The sequence below is a fragment of the Tasmannia lanceolata genome, unplaced genomic scaffold (genome assembly GCF_043159265.1).
Source record: "Tasmannia lanceolata isolate RefF3 unplaced genomic scaffold, GAP_Taslan_0.1 ptg000018l, whole genome shotgun sequence".
NCBI lineage: Eukaryota > Viridiplantae > Streptophyta > Magnoliopsida > Canellales > Winteraceae > Tasmannia > Tasmannia lanceolata.
In genome coordinates this window covers 231,815-254,225 of record NW_027518695.1, presented here as the reverse complement: position 1 = coordinate 254,225, position 22,411 = coordinate 231,815, and the positions used below count along the sequence as shown (strand labels likewise).

The following is a 22,411-nucleotide window of genomic DNA, read 5'->3' as shown; positions in this document are numbered from 1 at the left end:
AGGGGAAGATGAAAAAGATATGGGTCACTGTCGAAAAGACCTTAAGAATGAAAAAGTTCAGAAAAACCTCCCTTTAAATAGAATTCGAAAGGCGGTGAAAAAGATATTCTTTAGATTCTCCCGCCCTCTCTTGACACGTGGTACACTGCCACTTGCCCCAAGAAATGGCGATCATAATGGAGGAATCCCCTCCCATCGTATCATCATGATAAGGACTGCCATCTCGTCAAAAACGATTTGACAGCTCTTAATGATTCACTTCGCCAATCGCATGTCAAAATCGTTCGGCCATCATTGGAGTAAGTCGGTCGGTACCGTGAGATGGATATTAATCTACATATTTGACTATACTCTTAAACGTTGAGTATTGTGCCACAATGTGGTATTTAGCTCATGACTCGATTAACACACAGCTTGGATCAAAGCAAGCAAATGGTAAGGGCAAGATGAAAATATTACGAATAACAGATGTCAGTAGAAAAGTAAATCTCTTTCATTAAAACTTCAAGATAAGATATTTACATGATAAGATATTTACATGAAAAAAGGCCCTTAGCCTATAAACATGTGACAATAAAGGATGATAGAAAACAGAAAGAAGGAATCCTGAAAAGTCTCTTGAAGAGGTAGCCCGCCTAGCCAGACCAATCACGAGGAGAATTCTCCTCGTCCGAATCATCATCGCTATCAAGCCTATGAGGAGGGGAGGCTTCCAGGGAGTCGGTCTTGTACTCAGCCAGTTGTTTGTTAAGCCTATCCACTTGCTCCCTCAGGCTCAGGTTGGCGGCACGCAGGTAGATGTTCTCCCTCTCTAGGGCCAACATCCTCTCACACATCTCCATTCCCTCGCGATGCATAGAAAGAAACAGATGACGTTTTCGAGAGACATACTTCCCCATAGACTCCTCTTTGGACGAAGAAGGTGGGGTGTGGCGAGAGGGAAAATCAGGTGGAGGAGGAGAGGAACCTCCAACCTTGGAGGAGGAGAGGCCTACCTTCCCCTTTCCTTTGTTGAGTGAGGAGAAGCTACCAAATGACTTAGACATTTTGAAGAAGAAAAGAGAGAACAAATGAGTCTCTGTCAGAAAGATTTTTTTAGGTATAAGATCTAAAGATGAGACCTCGTATATATATAGAAGCGGAAAGGAGGGGAAAAGGCATTAAGTGCTACAAAGTATCCTTTGGATTTTTTCCTTCTCCTTGCCGCGTGGCACACTGCGGTTTTCCCCTAGAAAAGATGCGCCCATTATGAAGGGGTCTTTTCTCGTCGCGTCATTATGGTTATAACCGTTCTACCGCCTATGGAAGGATAATCGACGCTTCCCCATAATGAGTAGTGCTGGCCGTGAGAATTAATTAGTCTATATTTATGAGACTTGATTTGCCTCACTAATTAAGCAATCGAGGTTGGATGGCTCATATAGGATACACGTTCATAACATCATTCGATACCGAACAAACCCTATGAGGAACAAAACAATCTCCGAGCTACTTCCTTGACCCAAAGATGGCTCAAGGAAGTGGGGGGCAATATGTTAGGGGTAAAATCGGTATCTATTGTTGATGAACGACATGTGGCATCCCCGAATAATTAGAAACCGACCTACGAATAAAGGAATGAGATATTATCCTCCCCTTATAAATAGCGACGTTCGTAATTGGGAAACTGCCCCTCAAAGAGGTAACATACCTTAGGCGGTGGCTTCTTAAAAGATGAGTCTCATTGATAATAACTTACTTATAAGAAGAGATAGGATATCTATTAAAAAGAGATATAAACCTATCCCCCGGGAAAGTCGACCAATTAGGAAAGACTCCCAAAATAGTAAACTTCTAAACATCATGGGCCTTCTTCTCTATACAAGGAGACCTTAACTTTCATCATGGAACGACGTTAGACTTGATCCTCAAAGAAGAGGTACGTAGGCAGCTTGGGAAGACCAAGTTTAGTCTCAATCTTTCTCCATCAAACGCCGTTGGTAATACTTCTGCACTTCATCTCCTTCCCTTCAATTTACCTGTGATTCCGATTTCTAGCTAAATATAGTATTATCATAACTCTGGGACTCTTAATATCTTTCTGTGAGTGCAAGTTGCTTACAGGAACAACTCTATCACCGCTAGATCGTATAGAGCGGATTTCGGCATCATCAGGTCATTTTGGACTTTGAGTGTCATTTGCTCCCAAATTTCAGGATTTTTACGCAACTTCTCTCTTACTTTCTTTTTAGAGAAAACTGTTTCTGCGCACAAGTGTAGATAAGTTGTCTACACACTAGCTTAAAATGCAGTTGAGGGCATATTGTTTGGGTGATCCAAACCATTCATTTGATTGGCCCTCACATAGATAGGGTGTCCACAAAAAATCTGCTCCATAGGATCATCCCAACCCTACGATTTGTGAAAGTAAAATGGACGTGTATAAACCTTCACAAATCTGTCCATTTTTTGCCTCCACAGTTCGAAGGGTTAGGATGATCCTACGTTTTGTAGACACCCTATCTAAGTGAGGGCCGATCAAATGAATGGTTTGGATCACCCAAACAATGTAGGCCTCCACTATATTTTAAGCTAGTGTAGATAACTTATCTACACTTGTGTGTAGAAACCGTTTTCTCTTTTTTTTTTTTTTTTTTTTTTTTTTTTTACTTTCAAAAATAAAATCCTAGTTTTGCTCATATGAAAAAATAAACGTCCCAAGCCTATCCAACACCGTTTGAAAAAACAAGACTTTCATATCCCCTCTATAAGCACTCATCCACAGAGAATATACTGAATCGTAATCAGAACACCATTTCTATAATCACTCATCCACAGAGATTTAAGCTTTGGCAATTGTTCCACGATGCCTAATTGTGAGCAAAGCCTTTATTTATAAGGCCCTTTATTTATTTAGAAGGAAAACACTTCCAAAACGGGGCTCCACACTCTACCATATTTTTATAATGGCACCACTCATTTTGATTTACACTTTTCTACTTCAGCTTTTCACGGCTGTTACAATACTCAAGATACTATCGACATCCAGTGAGAAAAGTTTAAAGAGTAGTGCCACTATCAAAATCAGGTGATGCAGATACCAGTAACCACGATGAATTGCTTAAAAACCGTAGCACCTTATATCTTGGCGATAATCTCATTTTCGAACACAGGAAACATGGTACGTATGGTATGCTCGGTTGCTTATATGGGAATTATTTCGAGCAATTTTTAGGGACTCCCTAATCATGAATTCTAGCATCTATGGAACAGAAGAACTTCGAATAAAATTCTAATCGAAGCCAAAAATCAGTGGAGACACACCGAGCACCTATAAAGCTATCATAGATTTAGGACGCAAATAGTACCTAGAAATTTCAGGTACATACGATCTAAGGAGCAGCATTGAAGAGAAACAACACAAGATCCAGGAACAAAGTCACACAAGAAAGTCACATGTACATTCTCCAAAACAAAAAAGTCCTTACCCTCTAGAGAATTCCTATCGTTTCTTTTCTTATTTACTGATAGGATGGTAGAATATGATATTATACCTATAATATAGAAAACAGGGAAAGCGCCTAACCCATTGCATATTTCTGGGTCCATGATCGTGCAGTTGACTCGTACTTAGCTCGGTCGGTCTTGTACATGTGAGCAATCTCTTGCACCAAGGGGTCATCCGGGTTCGGATCCGTGAGCAGAGAACATATGGATAACAGCACCTGCCATTTTTAAAATATATATATATTATGAAATTCCTTAATTTAGGGTAGAGAAAAAATAAAGATATATTGCTGTGCTTCGACGAAACAGCAAATGCCACTGGGAAGAAAAGCTAATTGATACATTGAATCGTTGGTATAGGTAAACAGTATAATCATTTTCAGTAAGTAAAACCAGACTAAAAAATCCAAAGGGAATAAGTGAGGTCATCGATATTCCAAAACCAGAGTTTGAATTGGACGAGCCAATCTGACTCAACATTATATAATTAAATATGGGCCAAAACAAATAAACTTGGCTGACTTCCAAATCAATACGTGAACTTTCGAACATTGCTAATTTATGACAACAGTATAATAAGGCACTTCTAAAAAATTAGTTAAGGGAAAAAAAACGAATTAAGAAATGATTCACCTTGGATATTGTCAAAGCAGGGCTCCACTGCTCCTTGAGAATGTCAAGACAAATGCTGCCATTGCTGTTGATGTTTGGATGGAAAACTTTGGTACGAAAAGCAACCTGAACGAAAAGCATAATCCTCTAGCTTAGAGTAGTTTTGTAAAGAAATAAAGCAAATGTATAGTCTTATCATCATAGGGTTTGTACTTTGTACCTTTTTCCCAACAAATGCAATTAATCAGCCCAATTTCCTTTGTTTTCAAATGAAGCAATTTTCCCGTTAAAACTTTAAACCCTTCAATGATTATGGCACTACTATTTTCAAGGCAAATCATAGGATACTTCATATCCCTACAATGAGATCTTAGTTCCAATATTTAACAAGGAGACGAAATGACCTGCTTAAGACCCACCCTTAAAACCCTAAATCCTAATATGCTATGACATATTGAGCAGCATTTTTATTTTATATAGTGATGCATGACAAATGCATACAATTTAATTTATATAGTACATCTAACCCTCCCCAAACCCCGCAATGGCGGGAGCCTCGTGCACTGGGCCGCCCTTTTTTTATAGTGATGCATGACATATTCAGCTGCAATTTTATTTTTTATAGTCATCCAGAGGTTTCAGTCAAGTTCAGGACATACAACATGGAATCTAATAAAATAAAAAGACCAACCTCCAGCCAACTCAAAAGTCAGGATAAAATAATTTGACAAAAAGTTAAAAGTTTTGCCGCAACAATAAGAAACTTGGGTAAATTCTGTTCTCTTTTGTTAGGTTTAAAATTTTGTCGCCGTAATTAGAAACTTGGGTAAATTTACTAGGACTGGCCAAATTGCATGTAACAGAGTGCCATAGTTACCAAGTTTGAATTTGAGGGCAATTGTTAGAAAATTCAAGAATCATTCAGAAATTTTAAAAATAACTTGAATGCCCAACAAATTTTAGTTTTTTATCCTATAAAAGATACGATTACTTTACACACATAGGTCAAATAATTAAATTTTATGAAGATGCTCAACAAATTTTAGATTTTTATTTCATAAAAGATAAGATTACTTTTTATTTCGAAAAAAAATAACTATATATATCGGAAAAGTGATCGTACTCGGTCAAGTAGATAAGCTTATCTACTCGGTCGAGCTAAAAACAGTGGGGACCCACATTGTTTGGGTGATCCAAACCATTCATTTGAAAGGCCCATACCTACATAGAGTGTCCACAAAAAATCAGATCCATAGGATCATCCTAACCCATCCAAATGTGGAGGGAAAAATGGACAGACACAGTTTGTCCACAAATCTGCCCATTTTTCCCTCCATTGTTGGATAGGTTAGGATGATCCTATGGGGCTGATTTTTTGTAAGCACCCTATCTAGGTAAGGATCTTTCAAATGAATGGTTTGGATTACCCAAACATGTAGGCCTCCAATGTTTTTAGCCGACCGAGTAGATAAGCTTATCTACTCGACCGAGTACGCTCACTTTTCCCTATATATATATATATATATATATATATATATATATATATATATATATATGAGGAAAAGGATTGTGAGCTTGAGCGTTGGAACATATTCGTGAGCTTGAGCTCAAAAACCATTGAGGCCCACATTGTTATGATGATCCAAAGCATTCACTAGAAAGAGCCTTACATAGATAGGGTGTGTACAAAAAATCAGCTCCATAGGATCATCCTAACCCATCCATTTGTGGAGGTCAAAATGGACAGACCACAAATCTGCCCTCCACTTTTGGAGGGGTTAGGATGATTCAATGGAGCTGATTTTTGGTACACACCCTATCTATGATAGGCCCTTGCAAATGAATGGTTTGGATCCTCACAGAAATTGTGGAACCCATGTGATTGGTGCACTCAAGCGCACCATTCCTTATTAGAGCTTGAGCGCACGAACATATTCCTTTATATATATATATATATATATATATATGAGGAAACTGTTGGTGAGCTTAAGCGGACCAAACTTATGGTGCGCTTAAGCTCCCCAATCACATGGGTCCCACATTTTCTGTGGTGATCCAAACCATTCATTTGCAAGGCCTTATCATAGATAGGGGGTGTACCAAAATCAGCTCCATAGGATCATCCTAACCCCTCCATTTGTGGAGGACAAAAATGGGCAGATTTGTGTCTGTCCATTTTTGTCCTCCACAAATGGAGGGGTTAGGATGATTCTATGGAGCTGATTTTTGGGACACCCCCCATCTATGTAAGGGACTTTCAAATGAATGCTTTGGATCATCCTAACAAAGTGGGCCCCCATGTGATTGGGCGGACTTATGGTGAGCTTAAGCTCACCAACAGTTTCCTCTATATATATATATATATATATATATATATATATATGAGGAATAAGATTGTGCGGTCGAGGGCCCAACCACATGTGTCCCACATTTTTTGTACTGATCAAAACCATTCATTTGCAAGGTCCAATCATAGATAGGGTGTGTACAAGAAATCAGGTCCATTGGATCATCCTAACCCCTCCAAAAGTGGAGGGAAAAAATGGGCAAATTTGTGGCAAACGGTGTCTGTCCATTTTGCCCTCCACTTTTGGATGGGTTAGGATGATCCTATGGAGCTGATTTTTTGTACATACCCCATCTATGTAAGGGCCTTTCAAATGAATGCTTTGGATCATCCTAACAAAGTGGGCCCACATGAGTTTGGCGCCCTCTACCGCACCTAAGCTTGGTGCGGTCGACCTCACACTCCTTTTCCTATATATATATAAAAGAGAGAGAGAGGGAATGAAGTATGTGAAGCTGCACAAATAAGCTATATATGCATGACTCACAAACCATAGTGTTATCTACACACTGTGTAGATAACATTTTCTACACACTAGTCTAGATAAGTTATCTACACACTACCTTAAAATACAATGGGGACCACATTGTTTTGTTTGATCCAAACCATTCATTTGATTGGCCCTCACATAGATAGGGTGTCCCCGAAAAATCAACTCGATCATTCTAACCATTCAAACAGTGGAGGCAAAAAATGGACAAAAAATGGACAGATTTGTGAAGGTTTATACACGTCCATGTTAGCTCCACAACTCGTAAGATTGGGATGATCCTATGGAGCTGATTTTTTGGGCACACCCTATGTGAGGGCCAATCAAATGAATGCTATGGATCACGCAAACAATGTGGCCCCCACTGTATTTGAAGCTAGTGTGTGCGATACCTCAGAAACCTTTTCCCTATATATATATATATATATATATATATATATATATGAGGAAAGGGTTCCTGCTAACGTTAGCAAGTAAGCTTACTTAGGGGTGCAAGTTTGGCCCTGACCCGCCCTGAGCCCGAACAGGGTCAGGGCTAGATTTTCCAACCTTGAGAGCAGGTCAGGGTTCATTTTTTTTAGACCCTGACTAAGGTCGGGTCGGGTTAATGCCTCGGGTACCCTGACCGGACCCGACCGTAAGTTTTCTATTATAGAATTGAACCATCAGTGCATGTTTCTTTTGCTAATGTTTTCTATTATCTTGGATTCATGTTTCTTTCGATTATTATTATTAATCGTCTCTGTTGCCCGTCATGTTGTTGAATTCATTTTGTCTTACTTTGTTCCCTTTCTCTGTTTATTGATCATTTTGTTCTATATGATAAGTGGTTGCTTTATTTTTGGCACTCTTAACAGGTATTTGCACTAGGGTCAATTAGGGCCGGCCCGGCCCGACCCTGCCCAATCAAGGCCAATCAGGGCAGGCCAGGGCCAGCACTGAGCCCTGTAGGGCGGGCAATGGGTTGAGGTTTTTCGGCCCTAACTCATGGTCAGGGCGGGTGGGTCAGGGCCGAGATAATGGGATCCAGGGTTGGGCTAGGGTTTTGAAAACCCGACCCTATTGCAGCCCTAAGCTTACTAGTTACTTGCTTCTGTTAAAATAAGGTGGGCCCACATTGTTGGGGGAATCCAAAGCATTCATTTGGAAGGCCCTTTCATGGATAGGGTGTCCACAAAAGTCAGCTCCATTGGATCATCTTAAGGTGTCCATTTGTGGGGTGAAAAAATGGGCAAATTAGTGGACAAACAATATTTGTCCATTTTCACCCCCACAAATGAACACTCTTTGATGATCCAATGAAGCTGATTTTTTGTACACACCCCATCCATGATGGGGCCTTTCAAATGAATGCTTAGGATCAGCCCAACAATGTGGCCCACCCTTGTTTTATACTAACGTTAGCAACTAAACTAGCTGCTAACGTTAGCAGGAACCCTTTCCTCTCTCTCTCTCTCTCTCTCTCTCTCTCTCTCTCTCTCTCTCTCTCTCTTTATATATATATATACACACATATACTGTAATAAGCTGGAAGGATTTTTTACTGTTCCCCCTCCACGTGTCGTCGTCCCTTACTCCCCCAGCCTCTTTTTTTGGACTTCTTTCCGGTTGAACCCTCTAACAAATTATAATTTTTTGATTTTTTTGAAAATTCTGAGAATTACACATCACTTTTTTTGACTTTTTTTAACAAATGCACCCATTCAACTCACATATTTTCAATCCTACCCCCTCCTTTATGCTTCTAACAAAGGCACCCATTAAAGCCATATAATTTCAATCTTACCCCCCTCCTTTATGGTTTTTTAATAAAAAATCTATAGGGTGATCTTAACCATCCGATTTAAGAGGAATTATGGAAACATCTATAGATTGGACGGCTAGGATCAGCCTACGGAAATGATTTTTGGGGCACAACCTATTTATGTTGTGTTCCATCACATGGACAGTTTGGATCAACCTATGACGTGGTCCGTACAGTTCTTTGTCGGCCCGTGCATCGCACGCACCCATTAAAGCCACATAATTTCAATCTTACCCCCCTCCTTTATGGTTTTTTAATAAAAAAATCTATAGGGTGATCTTAACCATCCGATTTAAGGGGAATTATGGAAACCTCTATAGATTGGACGGCTAGGATCAGCCTATGGAAATGATTTTTGGGGCACAACCCATTTATGTTGTGTTCCATCACATGGACGGTTTGGATCAACCTATGACGTGGTTCGTACAGTTCTTTGCCGGTCCGTGCATCGCACGGGGTTTTTTAGTAGTATATATATATAGCAGAAGAGAAAATGAGAGGATTATTTGAATTTCTCCCAAAATTCTATGAGAATTACACATCACTTTTTTTGACTTTTTTAACAAAGGCACCCATTCAACCCACATATTTTCAATCTTACCCCCTCCTATATGCTTTTTAACAAAAGCACCTATTAAAGCCACACAATTTGAATCCTACCCGCCTACTTTATGCTTTGCAAAATTACGGATTGGGTACATATGTTACATAATACTACGGATTTTTGTCAACATATTACATAACACTACGGATTCAGGACGCCTTTCAAAATATTGACAAATTCGGGGCACCTTAAGAGGCACAACATATTATGGAAACCTCTATAGATTGGAGGGCTAGGATCAGCATATGGAAATGATTTTACGGGCCCAATCTTAACCCCTGATGATGATAGGACTGACTCCTGAAAGACGGACTGACTCTGAGAAGGGCTCTAATGAGACATGACATGTCTCCTAAAACAAAATAATAAGTAGGGCCAATGAGACAAAGCCTGTCTGACAAGCACTCGAGAAAATGAGGTGCTCTTCAATACGCCGCCATCTGCCAAAGTTTTGTTTGGGGTGATCAGCGATATCTTTGGGTGCACCTTGGTACTGCAGTGGTATTTCGATCAATGGCATGTTTCTAACCACTCCGAATTTCTTTCTAGATTTTTCGGAACGGTTTTTGAATTTCCTAAGATTTATTGGAATTTTCTAGATTTTCAGTTTTTCAATTATAATCTGACATAGATAGGATGTGCCTAAAAAATCATCTCCATAGGATCATCCTAACCCTTCGATTTATGGAGGTTTAAATGGACGCGTATAAACTCCACAAATCTGTCCATTTTTAACATCCACAAATCAAAGGTTTAGGATGATCCTATGTAGCTGATTTTTTGGGCATACCCGATCTATGCCAGGGCCTATCAAATGAATGTTTTGGATTATCCAAATAATGTGGGCACACTGTGTTTTTTGGTCGGCGGACTAGAGAAGCTTCTCTAGTCGGCCGACTAGAAAAACTTTCCTCACATGTGTGTGTGTGTGTGTGTGTGTGTGTGTGTGTGTGTGTATATATATATATATATATATATATATATAGAGAGAGAGAGAGAGACAGAGAGGAAATGAAGTATATGCAGCTACATAGATAAGCTATCAGTGCATGGCTCACAAACCATAGTGGGGGCCACATTTTTTGGGGGATCCAAAGCATTCATTTGGAAGGCCCCTCCCATGGATAGGGTGTGTACCAAAAATAAGCCCTATAGGATCATCCTAACCCAATCAAAGTTGGAGGTGAAAATGGACAGACACTGTTTCTATCCATTTTTTCCCTCCACAAATGACAGGGTTAGGATGATCCTAAAGGGCTGATTTTTGGTACACACCCTATCCATGGAAGGGCCTTCCAAATGAATACTTTGGATCCCCCCAAAAATGTGGCCCCACTATGGTTTGTGTAGCCATGCACAGATAGCTTATCTGGGCAGCTGCTTCAAAAACTCATGTGGCCCCACATTTTTGGGATGATCCAAAGCATTCATTTGAAAGGCCCTTCCATGGATAGGGTGTGTACCAAAAATCAGCCCTATAAGATCATCCTAACCCAATCAAAGGTGGAGAGGAAAATGGATAGACATTGTTTCTGACCATTTTTCCCCTCCACAAATGGCAGCGTTAGGATGATCATAAAGGGCTCATTTTTTGTACACCACCCTATCCATGGAAGGGCAGCGTTAGGATGATCATAAAGGGCTCATTTTTTGTACACACCCTATCCATGGAAGGGCCTTCCAAATGAATGCTTTGGATCACCCCAAAAATGCGGGGCCACATGAGTTTTTGAAGCAGCTCAGCTGCGCAGGAACACTACTCTCTCTCTCTCTCTCTCTCTCTCTCTCTCTCTCTCTATATATATATATATATATATATATATATATATAGAGAGAGAGAGAGAGAGGAATATGTTCGTGCGCTTGAGCATTGGAACCAAATGGTGCGCTTGAGTGCAACATTCACATGGGTCCCAGTATTTCTGTGAGGATCCAAACCATTCATTTGCAAGGCCCTATCATAGATAGGGTGTGTACCAAAAATCAGCTCCATTGAATCATCCTAACCCCTCCAAAAGTGGAGGGCAAAAATGGGCAGATTTGTGGTCTGTCCATTTTGACCTCCACAAATGGATGGGTTAGGATGATCCTATGGAGCTGATTTTTTGTACACACCCTATCTATGTAAGGCCCTTTCTAGTGAATGCTTTGGTTCATCCTAACAATGTGGGCCTCATTGGTTTGAGAGCTCAAGCTCACCATAAGGTTCCAGCGCTCAAGCTCACAATCCTTTTCCTCATATATATATATATATATATATATATATATATATATAAAGAGAAAACGGTTTCTACGCACAAGTGTAGATAAGTTATCTACAATTCTACACACTAGCTTAAAATACAGTGGAGGGCATATTGTTTGGATGATCCAAACCATGCATTTGACTGACCCTCGCATAGATAGGGTGTCCACAAAAAATCAGCTCCATAAGATCATCCCAACCCTACGATTTGTGGTTGTAAAATGGACGTCTATAAACCTTCACAAATCTGTCCATTTTTTGCCTCCACGGTTCGAAGGGGTAGGATGATCCTATGGAGCTGATTTTTTGTGGACACCCTATCTATGTAAGGGCCAATCAAATGAATGGTTTGGATCACCCAAACAATGTGGGCCTCCACTGTGTGTTAAGCTAGTGTGTAGATAACTTAGCTACACTTGCGTGTAGAAACCGTTTTCTCATATATAAAAGATATATAAGATTACTTTACACACACAGAGACACTCTGGTCAAATAAAATCATGATTATAGAAACTTATAGCTGAGTAATTCAAATGGCTAAAACAAAAACTATGATCTCTGATCTCATGATTTTTGGGGATAACCAAATGCGCCCTTAACCGATTTGGTAATTCTGTCGGGTTCTAAGCTGAATTTTGAAAAGCATAGGACAATCAAGTATCCAAGTTGCGTTACAAGAAGAATGAAGTTCTACACTGTGCATACCTTGGGTGGCTTGAATGGGTAATCTGGTGGGAAGTGAATGGTGACTAGAAACACACCACCTGCGAAGGGGCTATCTGCAGGTCCCATAATTGTTGCTTGCCAGTGAAACATGTCATCAGCAACAGGACCTAAAATCATGGAAATTCCATCCTCATAAAAATCTAATGACAATAGAAATGTCGTGAATAAATTAGCTACGGAAATACATTCTGAGTTTGTCATTTTAAGTTCAGTGCTCCAAGCAAGCATCAGATTCATATTGCCAACATCAACCACTAACCATTAGAGTAGTGTCATTATGCAGGGAATGGGCCAATGACCCACAAACATGGTTTTAAATTTCCACCGAAACCAACACAAAATGATCAAATTGTTTCCGGTTCGTCCCCATCCAAAACAAAATGCCCCTTATAAGGTGATTTGATGTGAACAGTGTGCAACTTTCACGCTTTTTGACGTCAAATCACCTTATAAGGGGAGCGCATGAGTAATGCATGGGGGGCTGAAAATATCATCGCCCAAAATAAAATCGTAAATGTAACAGTGGTATACCATTCAAAAAAGGAGTAGGTGGTATACTATATCAATACATATTACATAATTATATTTATATGAATTGCATGTGAAATACGGTGCATGTATTAAGCATTAATATGTGAAATTTGGTATGTACTAGATTATTAGACATGACTTGGTGCATGTCACGAGGTGCTCATGTTTTTAAACCATTATGGATTGTTGTCTTGCTTATGTGATGATTTCTAAGTGTGTATTTGTGCTTATTCTAACATTTACTGCAGTTTCATCTTTAAATTCTACCATTTGCATATGTTGATTTTACAAGATTCCCACAGAAATTTCCAACCGAAACTGAAATGTTTCAGTTTCCGTGGCAACGGAACCGAAACTGAAATTTAAAACCTTGCCCACAAGAGAAATTATATAATAACCTGATACATACAACACGAAAGTATGCAAACATGTCAAAAGACTCATCGATCCATATTTTGTGCGGAAGTAATTATAAGTTAAAACAGAACTTTGAGCAAGAAGCAAGAGCTATCCAGGCCTAAAAACAAACGGATAATTTAAAGGAAAAGCATCTAAGCTTGGGCTTATGATGACCTAAGCCCTTACCTGGAACAACCACTTGGTAATTTAACTTAAAACAATAACCTTTGTCCTAGAAGGGACAACCCTTAAAAGGCTCAAGATGATCTTTAATGAGTTAATGCTTTTTTCTCCCCAAATGCAGACTGTTCAGTTTCCACATTAGAAGAATAGACTAGCTTTAGATAAGAGAGAAGAGATTTTCGAAACTTCAGCCATATCAATAAGTAGACACTGCCAATTTTACTTTTCTGGTGAAGAGTGACACACATTTTTTATAGAGATGGACGTGACTTTTGACATGTAAGTACAAGCTTCCTGTTCCACAACGGACTAAAAATCCCAGTATTTATTGGTTTTCAAATATAATTCGCTTACCAGCATGCTTCACTACATATTATTGCATAACTCTTTGAGTGAAGATAACACTCCTAGGGTAGCGAAATTCCTCGTCGGGTAAGTTCTGATAGGCACGAAAGGCACGAAGATCCAGGCATTGTCTCAGAGCGAGGCTCAATGAAATAGCCACATCTGTGAATATGCGGACTATTGACAAAAAGACCCTATGAAGCTTTACTATTCCCTGGGATAGGACATTTTTAGACTCAATATCTTCTGCTAATGTTTAGTACTGGTATTATTTTATATCGATACCTTATCTCACAAAGACACTTGAATCTTCGGGCTAGATTGATTACTTCTCTTGGGTAATTCAACCCTCCATTCAGATATAGACTAATCATCTTCTAGCCATATTCAATTTTCTAAATTGATTGTGATTGGGCATCTTTTAGGGATCATCAGATCCTCGATCGGAATGGTATATTAGCCAGTTCTGAATCCTCAAAATATGGTTTGAGGGATCAATGACTACTAAGATTGTTGGTAGGGGAGGAACAATGGATCGAGATAATCCAGTTTTTAGTCAAACAAATGGGTAATCCCACACAAGCCATTGAGGAATTGCGTCGAGAGCAAGCCACGAATTGCAGCAATGTGGCTGAAGACAATGACAAAAAGCCTAAAACCAATTGGGAAGGGAAAATCACAATGAAACTCAGGACCAACAAGGAACCTATGATACCCGTGATACAGTAGAAAATGAGATTTAAGAATTGTACTGAGTATAATAAGTCCAAAGCTTTTGTTCGTAAATTCCTTATAGTTCCCTCTTCAGAAATGTCCCATCATTTCTCTAGATCCACCATCTTTAGAAACATTACAAGCCAAAATTCACCATAGAGAGCAGCCCATGATGCCAACTAACACATGTTCCAACCTACCAAGGATCTACAAGTCTTATCCAGTGTTTTCGCCATCATTTCTCTAGATCCACCATCTTTAGAAACATTACAAGCCAAAATTCACCATAGAGAGCAGCCCATGATGCCAACTAACACATGTTCCAACCTACCAAGGATCTACAAGTCTTATCCAGTGTTTTCAGAGTCAAAGACGTAAGGTGAGGCATTTTCCTTTTTAAGGAATAAAAGGCGAAATATGAGGTGCAAGCCTCGCAAATTTTTTGAATTTTTAAATAAAAATAGAAAATAACAAAAAATAGTAAAATTCTAGAAATATCATCATCCAACCATCAATACAGTAAAAAAATTAAGTACCTAACAATTATTAATAAGTTATCACCAATTTATACAAAGTAGACAGTTGGAGGCTAGAGTGATTGCTAAGTTACAGTACATTCCACAATTTCACACATCAAAAAACACAAATACACAAAAGTCAGAACTCATAACCTATCAAATACAATAAGGCATGCCCTTCTCACCAATGTGAACATCATCCTCATCTCCGTAGTGATTTTTTTTCCACAGAATATTAGTTTATCAAGTGATGAGAGAAGCCTAGGGAGGGTTGGGCAATGAAGAGAATCAGGATCGTAGGACCGAGAATAGGGTGAGAAGTGGCTAAAACGCAAGGAAAACAAATTGTATTTTGATTATAGTTTTCCTTTTCCTAGTTTTTCCGCCTTTTCTCACCTTTTCATCACTCATGCCCTCTCTAGTCTCTCCTCCTCCGACCCTCCCATGCCCTTTCTCACCACTTGATAAACTGAAATTCCATGGGAAAAAAATTTCATGGCCACAGATTTACATGCATTAATGTGCACAATTATTACTTCTTAGAAATCAAAAGTAGCCTATAGATTCGAAAAAAAAAAAAAAAAATAGAAAGTTTACTCACAACTCGTAAGTGTCTGGTGAGAAATTGGACATGAACAATTCTCAATCACAGTCGATCGTGCTGGTATCATTTTCCTTTTAGGCAATATTTTATTTAATTTATTAGAAATTTATTTAGCCTAAATGTGGGAGATGTCCATATCAGCATATGGCCCATCTTATCCTTGTTTTCAAGGCCCATCTTATCCTTTTAAACTCATCTTTTATAGCCCTTTCGCCTTGGCCTACCTATTTCTCATTTTCTATTAGATAAATACCTAAAAACCTTCTGAGAGCCCTTTTAATACCTTTCACTTTAACCTATTGGTCAAATATAGGTTCCCACCACCTAAAGACCTCAATTCCTTCATACATTACCTTGAGCACCCACTAGAAAAACGGGCTAACTTTGGGAAACGTGAAGAAACTTTATCTTGACCCTCCCCTCATATCTCTTCTCTTCTCCCTTGCTCTCTCCAATCGACCTTTCCCTGAGTCGACTTCTTCCTCCTCCTTTCTCCCTTTCACTTCTCCTCCTCTATTACTCCTCTTTTTCTCTCTTCTTGCATGACATTAATATTTATTCTCTCTCTCTCTCCACCCTTCCCAGTTGGGTTTATAAATTGTTCCCTTTTTCCTCCTTTCCTTCTTACTTTCTATATTAATATCTTCCCTTTCCTCTTCACCCTTCTCAACAAGGTTTATAAACTGTTGCCCTTTTCGCTCTTTTCTTCCTTCTTACTTCCTCCATTCATATCTCCCCTTCCCTCTCTACCATTATGGGTTGGGTTTATAAATCATTCCTCTTTTCTCCTTTATCTCTCTCCCCTTGATCTTCTTTTCACATTTTCTTGATCTTTATCTTTTTTTGGATCTAGATTTCCTTTCTTCTCTTGATTTTGATCTTTTCTAAATCTTGATCTTTCTTTTCTCTTTCTGATCTTCATCCTTGACTCCTTCATCTCTGATTTTCTTAGTGGAGATCAGTCATTCTTTCACTCACTCTAGCTTTCTCTCTTTCTCCTCTTGGCCATTACTTGCAACAGATGATCAAGGCATGAAGCCCGGGGGCATCTCTCCCATGTATGGATAATTTTTCATTCATTTTAGCAGTCTACCCCCATATTCTCTACCCCCTAAATCCTTCCCATCAGAATTACACCTTTATTTTCCCTGATCACAAATGTCACCCTTAGCACCCTATCCAATTCATATTATGACCCATTATCTTTTTTTTATCTCGGTTGGATATCATTTGTGCCATAGTTGTGTAGACTTTTATAGATCTTATTGTTATAACAGATTTTTAGTTGCGATCTGATTTTATTTCTCACTTTTGGACTTAATGTATGAGACTTGCATGGGTTGTTTAATTTCTAATTGATGAATGAAATATAAAGTTTAGACTTTCTACAAGAACCTTAGATGATTTGGCCTATTTAATAAGATTTTGGAATGCATGTTGTTTTACTGAAATTAAAACTTATTTAAAATCCAAAATCCCCAGGACGTAATTTGTGAATCCTAGGTTTGCATTAATTTGGTAACAGAAAGGATCTGCATCAAATTTGGTATTAGAGCATGATTCAAACCAAATTTGATATCAGAGCTCAAATCCCTTGTAGGGTCATTTCAATTAAAGCTACCTAGGTGTTCGGTATCCCTTGTAGGGTCATTTCAATTATCGCTACCTAGGTGTTCGCTAATATGATTGACAGAGTCTACCCTAGTTAACTTATATGTTTTAGACTGCTCACCTAGCACCCTCCTAGTGTTCGGCAAAATTCTCCTTAGAGTCTACATATGTTGATTCTTGTCTATTAGGCATCTTCGATAGTAATTGTTTTTCACCTTGAGTGGACCTAGAAACCTCCATAAACGATAGTCGGTGCTGCAATGGGCCTCACACCATGAAGGAATCATAAAACAACTTGAACAAAAGATCTTTCCAGGTGGCACCACTTTCATAACCTTTTGTCTTGGCTATTTGGCCTTATGTGCTTTCTAAAGTTGCTATAAACCTTTCCAGGTATGGAATTCCAGTCTTGGAAATGTCACCAAAATCAGTGTCTAGACCACCTTACCCTCAAGTCTTAGATATGACTACTTTACACTAGTGTCTCTGTTACATGCCACCCCGTAAAGAACGAAGCAAAATTAGATTTGAGGGGCTCATCGCCAGACCACACATCTTCCTAGAAATGAGTCATTTCTCCATTTCCCATTCTATACAAAATACCAGAGCTGAAAGTATCCATCAAAGCACTTATGGCCAGCCAAGCTCAGAATTTCGATCTTGTGGTAATCTTCAAAACTGGATTAAGGATAGGGTTATCTTCCTAGGTAAGATGAGTTATCTACAAAGGAAAAGGCTATAGTCAATTATAAACAGTCATACAAGGGAATTTCTTTTAACAAGTTTGAAAATTGTGAATTTTGTGGGATTGAAACTATGATGAAATGGTGGTTAGTTGTAGTGGCTTGTAGACCGCACTGGTGTTGTTTCCCTGTGAAACTAGTATTTGTTCCTCAATTCTCACTATTTAAACTTTATTTTTTGAGTTGTAAAGAATTACATTAAATGAAGAAAATGAGGGAGAACTCCATGGCCGAGATGGACAATACATAGAGAGAACAAGAAAAAAAACTACAACGGAACAAAAGCCTCACAGAGGGAGAAAGTCAAATATCTCCATAAATGCCCCCCCCCCCCCCCCCCCCCCCCCCCGGGAAGAGGGGGTAATCTGTCTGCATCACAATTGGCCAATCTCCTATCATACTGCAAGCACACTAGGAAATCCATCACTCTATCCTGAATCTTGGCAATCGCATGTGCAAATCTACAGGGGAAAGATGGCTACCGTCCATCCACCTAATAACATTAAGCGAATCACCCTCCACTATCGACTTGCCTAGGACACTTGTGTCAAAAATCAGGATGCCCTGTCAAACTGCCCTCAACTCTGCCTCATTAGAATCCATAATCCCAATGGGGCCAAAGAAAGTCCACCTGGTAAGACCCCTGTCGTCCCTGAGAACTCCTCCAAGTCTAACAGGCCCCGGGCTACACAGAATCCATACATCAAAGTTAATTTTCAGGGACCTAGGATCAGAAGGAGACCACTGAGAAGAAGGAAGTCCTTCCACTCCCCGCTGAAGCAAATGTCTCTCCAACACCAACTGAGATCAGAATACAAAATTAACCTAAAGCAAGGGAAGATCTTCACCCAGGAAATGGTGACCAAGATAACTCCATATAAATGTAGATCGATCATTTGACCAAGCTTCTAAAAATATGGTTATTCTTTTCCTTCCAGAGAACTCATATTACTAGCAACACTACTCGCCACAAAATCCTCCCCTTCCGCATCCCGGGCAAATGGCCAACTATCCAAGAGATCAGAAATCCTTAGAGGAAAGACTCATGCTAAACCGAATCTCTGAAGAATGCGACCCCACGCCTCTCTGACTAGCCAACAGTGAAGGAAAATGTAATCCATCAACTCATCACCCTCCAAACAAAGGGAACAATGGTCGACAATAAGCATCTTATGGTTTCGGAGGAGATCAATGTTGGCATCCTATCTTGGAAGGCAGACCACCCAAACGTGCAGACCCGGAAGGGAGCAAGAATGTGCCACTCCAGCCATGTGCGAAGAAGAATGACTAAAAGCAATCTGGTGGTAGAAAGGCTTGACACTGAAACCCCAGACAAGTACCATATCCAAATCCTTTTATCCTTGCTGGCCTTCATAATATAGCAGGAATCCAAGATGTCAAAAAGCGAGCCACCTGATCAATCTCCCTATCAAATAAGTTCTACCTGAAATTGACCTTCCGCGAGATATGACCCTCCCTCCACTCAAAGCAATCCTGGACGAAAGCTACAGCAAAAAGATTCTTTGAGTTGGAGGCAATCGCTTCTCACAATTTAAACATTCAAAAAATTATTTTTATTGCTTCAACATATGAAGTTTGATTTATTTTTATTTTTCTTGTATTCTTTGAGTTGGAGGCTACAAGCCTACATCAAAGTTTCTAACGTATTATTATTTAGAGGAACATATCACTTTCGAAGATGTCTTCTAGAGGAACTTACCACTTAATGTAGTTACCCGGATGAGCTGAAAATAAAGAGATGCTCAATTATGAATTTAGGATCGATGTTTACTTTTCCTGATCTGCCTTTGCATATTTCCACCTTGCTGTCTATGGCATACATGCATGCTGCTATATCTCTTAAACTGTGCCGTAAAAGAATGAAAAGGATTTGCTGATGTCTGTTGGCACCCTTGACAAGTGGAAATAGACAAGTTTGTATAACAAATAACATACTAAGACCCACCGAGAATAATAATACCCTTCGATAATATTTTTAAAATTTTAGTTGAATTTGGTCCGAACAAGTTGACAACTCGGCCAGGACATAAGATAGGCATGGTATTCCCTCTAATAATGTTTTGAATTAATTTGGATAAGCTGATAAACACTCAAAACCTTAGCCAAAAAAAAATCAAAAGGCTCCACAGACCACAAGGACTTGCATAGAACTTCCTTGAAAAGCAAACAAGAAACTCAAAAGACCAAGTCAATTCAATTCATAACTCTGCTGAATCAACTCACATTTGGGCTTGAGTCAAGCCCAGTATATAACAGAGCTCTTACACCAAAAGAGACACATTAAATTAAAAGGAAATCAAGAAATCCCTGAAACCATTCAAAAAAATAGAGAAAAGAAAAGAAATCCCTGAACACCAAAAAAATCAACCTATGCTGCCATAACAAATATTCATCCCGCGGAACTCTTGAAGCTGAAAGAGCCAATATTTGAAGCAAATAAGGAAAGAAATTAAGCTTAGATCAGAGAGACACATGGAGAGTAATCTGAGTGGAAATGAAGAAAGATGAATAAAAAAAGGGTGACAAAGGTCGTAAAAATAACAGCACACTCATACCAGGTGATGAGGAAGTAAATTCTTGAATAATTGACGAGACATAATAATGGAGACATATTTTTGAAAGAAGAAAAATTAATGGCATCAAGAATTCATTTATAAGAACAAGAGAGACAGGATAAAGAGCCCATCAAAAAAAAGAGACAGGATAAAGATATTATTGACATGATGGTAGTGAATTAAACTAGATAAGGCATGATAAAAATCAAGTAAAGTAAATCATTAAAAGTACATAATTCAGTAGGTTATGCCTTCAGCAGGATAAACTTTAGATACTTTTTAACCTGATATCCAAACTCTAAGCATCCGTAAATTGGCATGACAAAAAGAAAAAATACTACTTCATAACACATAAAAAGGAGAAAATGGAAAGAGTAAGTGAACATGATCACTATCCAATAGGAAATAAATGAATGAAATCTTCCAGAGTCACGTAGAAGCAACCTCCAACTCTCCAAGAGAAACAAAACATACGAAAGATGAAATCACCAGAGAAACAATGGTGAATAATGTGCTGCATTAGAGAAAAAATAAAAAATAGAAATGAAACAAACCAGCGCTGCAGGATGTGGGAGGGTCCTTTTGCAAGTCCTTTAACTCCTTGGTAATCCGTTTTGAGGCCATCAAAATTAATAAAAACAGAGATTATAGCAAGGTAATCAGTACCTGCTGCAAGATCACCCTCAGAATGTCAATACATAATCAATCTATCGGCGAAGAAATATACTCAAACTCAGAAAACAAAAGACATTCAATAAAACCAGTGACATTAGCAATAGAAGATAAGGTGAAAACGATATGGAGCAGTCCAAGAAAAAAAAAGTAATAAATGGTTTTGGGCCACTCAAAAAACTGTACAGAACAACACCATACTCATCAACACAATAAAACCCACCCTAGACGAGCAAATTTGTTGAAAAGCCCTAATCAAGTACTCAAAGCAAACTAATTTCCAGACAAACTAAATCAAGAAACACGTAAAAAATATGATTTCTCCACTCCAATCCAATTTACTAGAAATCTGCCAAACGTATAATATGAAGGACATTCTTCTTCGATTAAAGGCGGATTCTAACAGGAGAATGCTAAAAAGGAAAAGCAAACCGGTGATCGATCCTACAAATAAATGAAAACAATACCGAAAACACAAAAGAAAAAAAAAAAAAAAAGGGGAAGAAACTACAGTAGAACGCCCTAATTTCCAGTGCCATTGAAGGAGAATCTGAAACACGGATGAAAACCCTAGAAATCGAAGAAAATATCACGCCAATGTATCCGAAAGAATCACCACCCAAGGAATCCAAAGGGAGTGAAGAGAAGACGAAGTCGATTCTGGGGTTTCTTATTATTACCTTTTGCCGGGGGAAGAGGAAAATCGATGCTAGGGCTTGTTCCCGGAAACCTTGTTCCAACGCTCATAGTCATCGGGGTGGATTTTCCTCTTTATAAAGAGGTAAATCCACGTCAGATTCCGTGGGCCAATTCGATTGGAGTAAACCAGCCAACCAGGACTAAATCTTGGCCTTCACGAAAAAGGGAGGACTGATTTTGGGGAAAACGAGCCAAAAAACTTGTGGTCCAGAGCGTTACATTGAGTTGAAGGATCAAGTGGTCTCTTCTCGCCAATTGGTGGAAAGTGGAAACAATGGGCTACATAGAAGGGCCAACATTTTACACTAGTGAGAGTAACCCAATTACCCTGGGACCACTTGTTTTAATTTTAGAAATGGCAGAATAATATTATAAATGAAAAAAAGGAGGTGGCCAAGGAGGACCACAACAAGATACAAGAAACACAACAATAAAAAAAAAAAAATTTGAAAAAAACAATGCAACTCTCACGGAGGAAGAAAATCAAATCACTCCAAACCCA

At 39.0% G+C, this 22,411-nt stretch overlaps 1 protein-coding gene across 2 annotated transcripts; it reads right to left on the bottom strand.

Annotated features, from left to right (window-relative positions):
- Positions 1-3,308: 3,308 nt before the first annotated feature.
- On the bottom strand, positions 3,309-22,050 carry LOC143849901 (ubiquitin-conjugating enzyme E2 28-like). Of its 2 annotated transcripts, none has more exons than XM_077359193.1 (5): positions 21,891-22,050; positions 21,093-21,207; positions 12,294-12,421; positions 4,120-4,224; positions 3,309-3,704 (listed from the first exon to the last, which is right to left on the bottom strand). In XM_077359193.1, exons 2-5 carry the CDS (start codon positions 21,160-21,162, stop codon positions 3,561-3,563), a joined length of 447 nt encoding a protein of 148 aa, XP_077215308.1. In that variant the 5' UTR covers positions 21,163-21,207; positions 21,891-22,050; the 3' UTR covers positions 3,309-3,560. The 2 variants fall into 2 exon arrangements, with proteins under 2 accessions (XP_077215308.1, XP_077215309.1); XM_077359194.1 differs by having other exon boundaries at positions 21,093-21,204; positions 21,891-22,041.
- Positions 22,051-22,411: the final 361 nt, after the last annotated feature.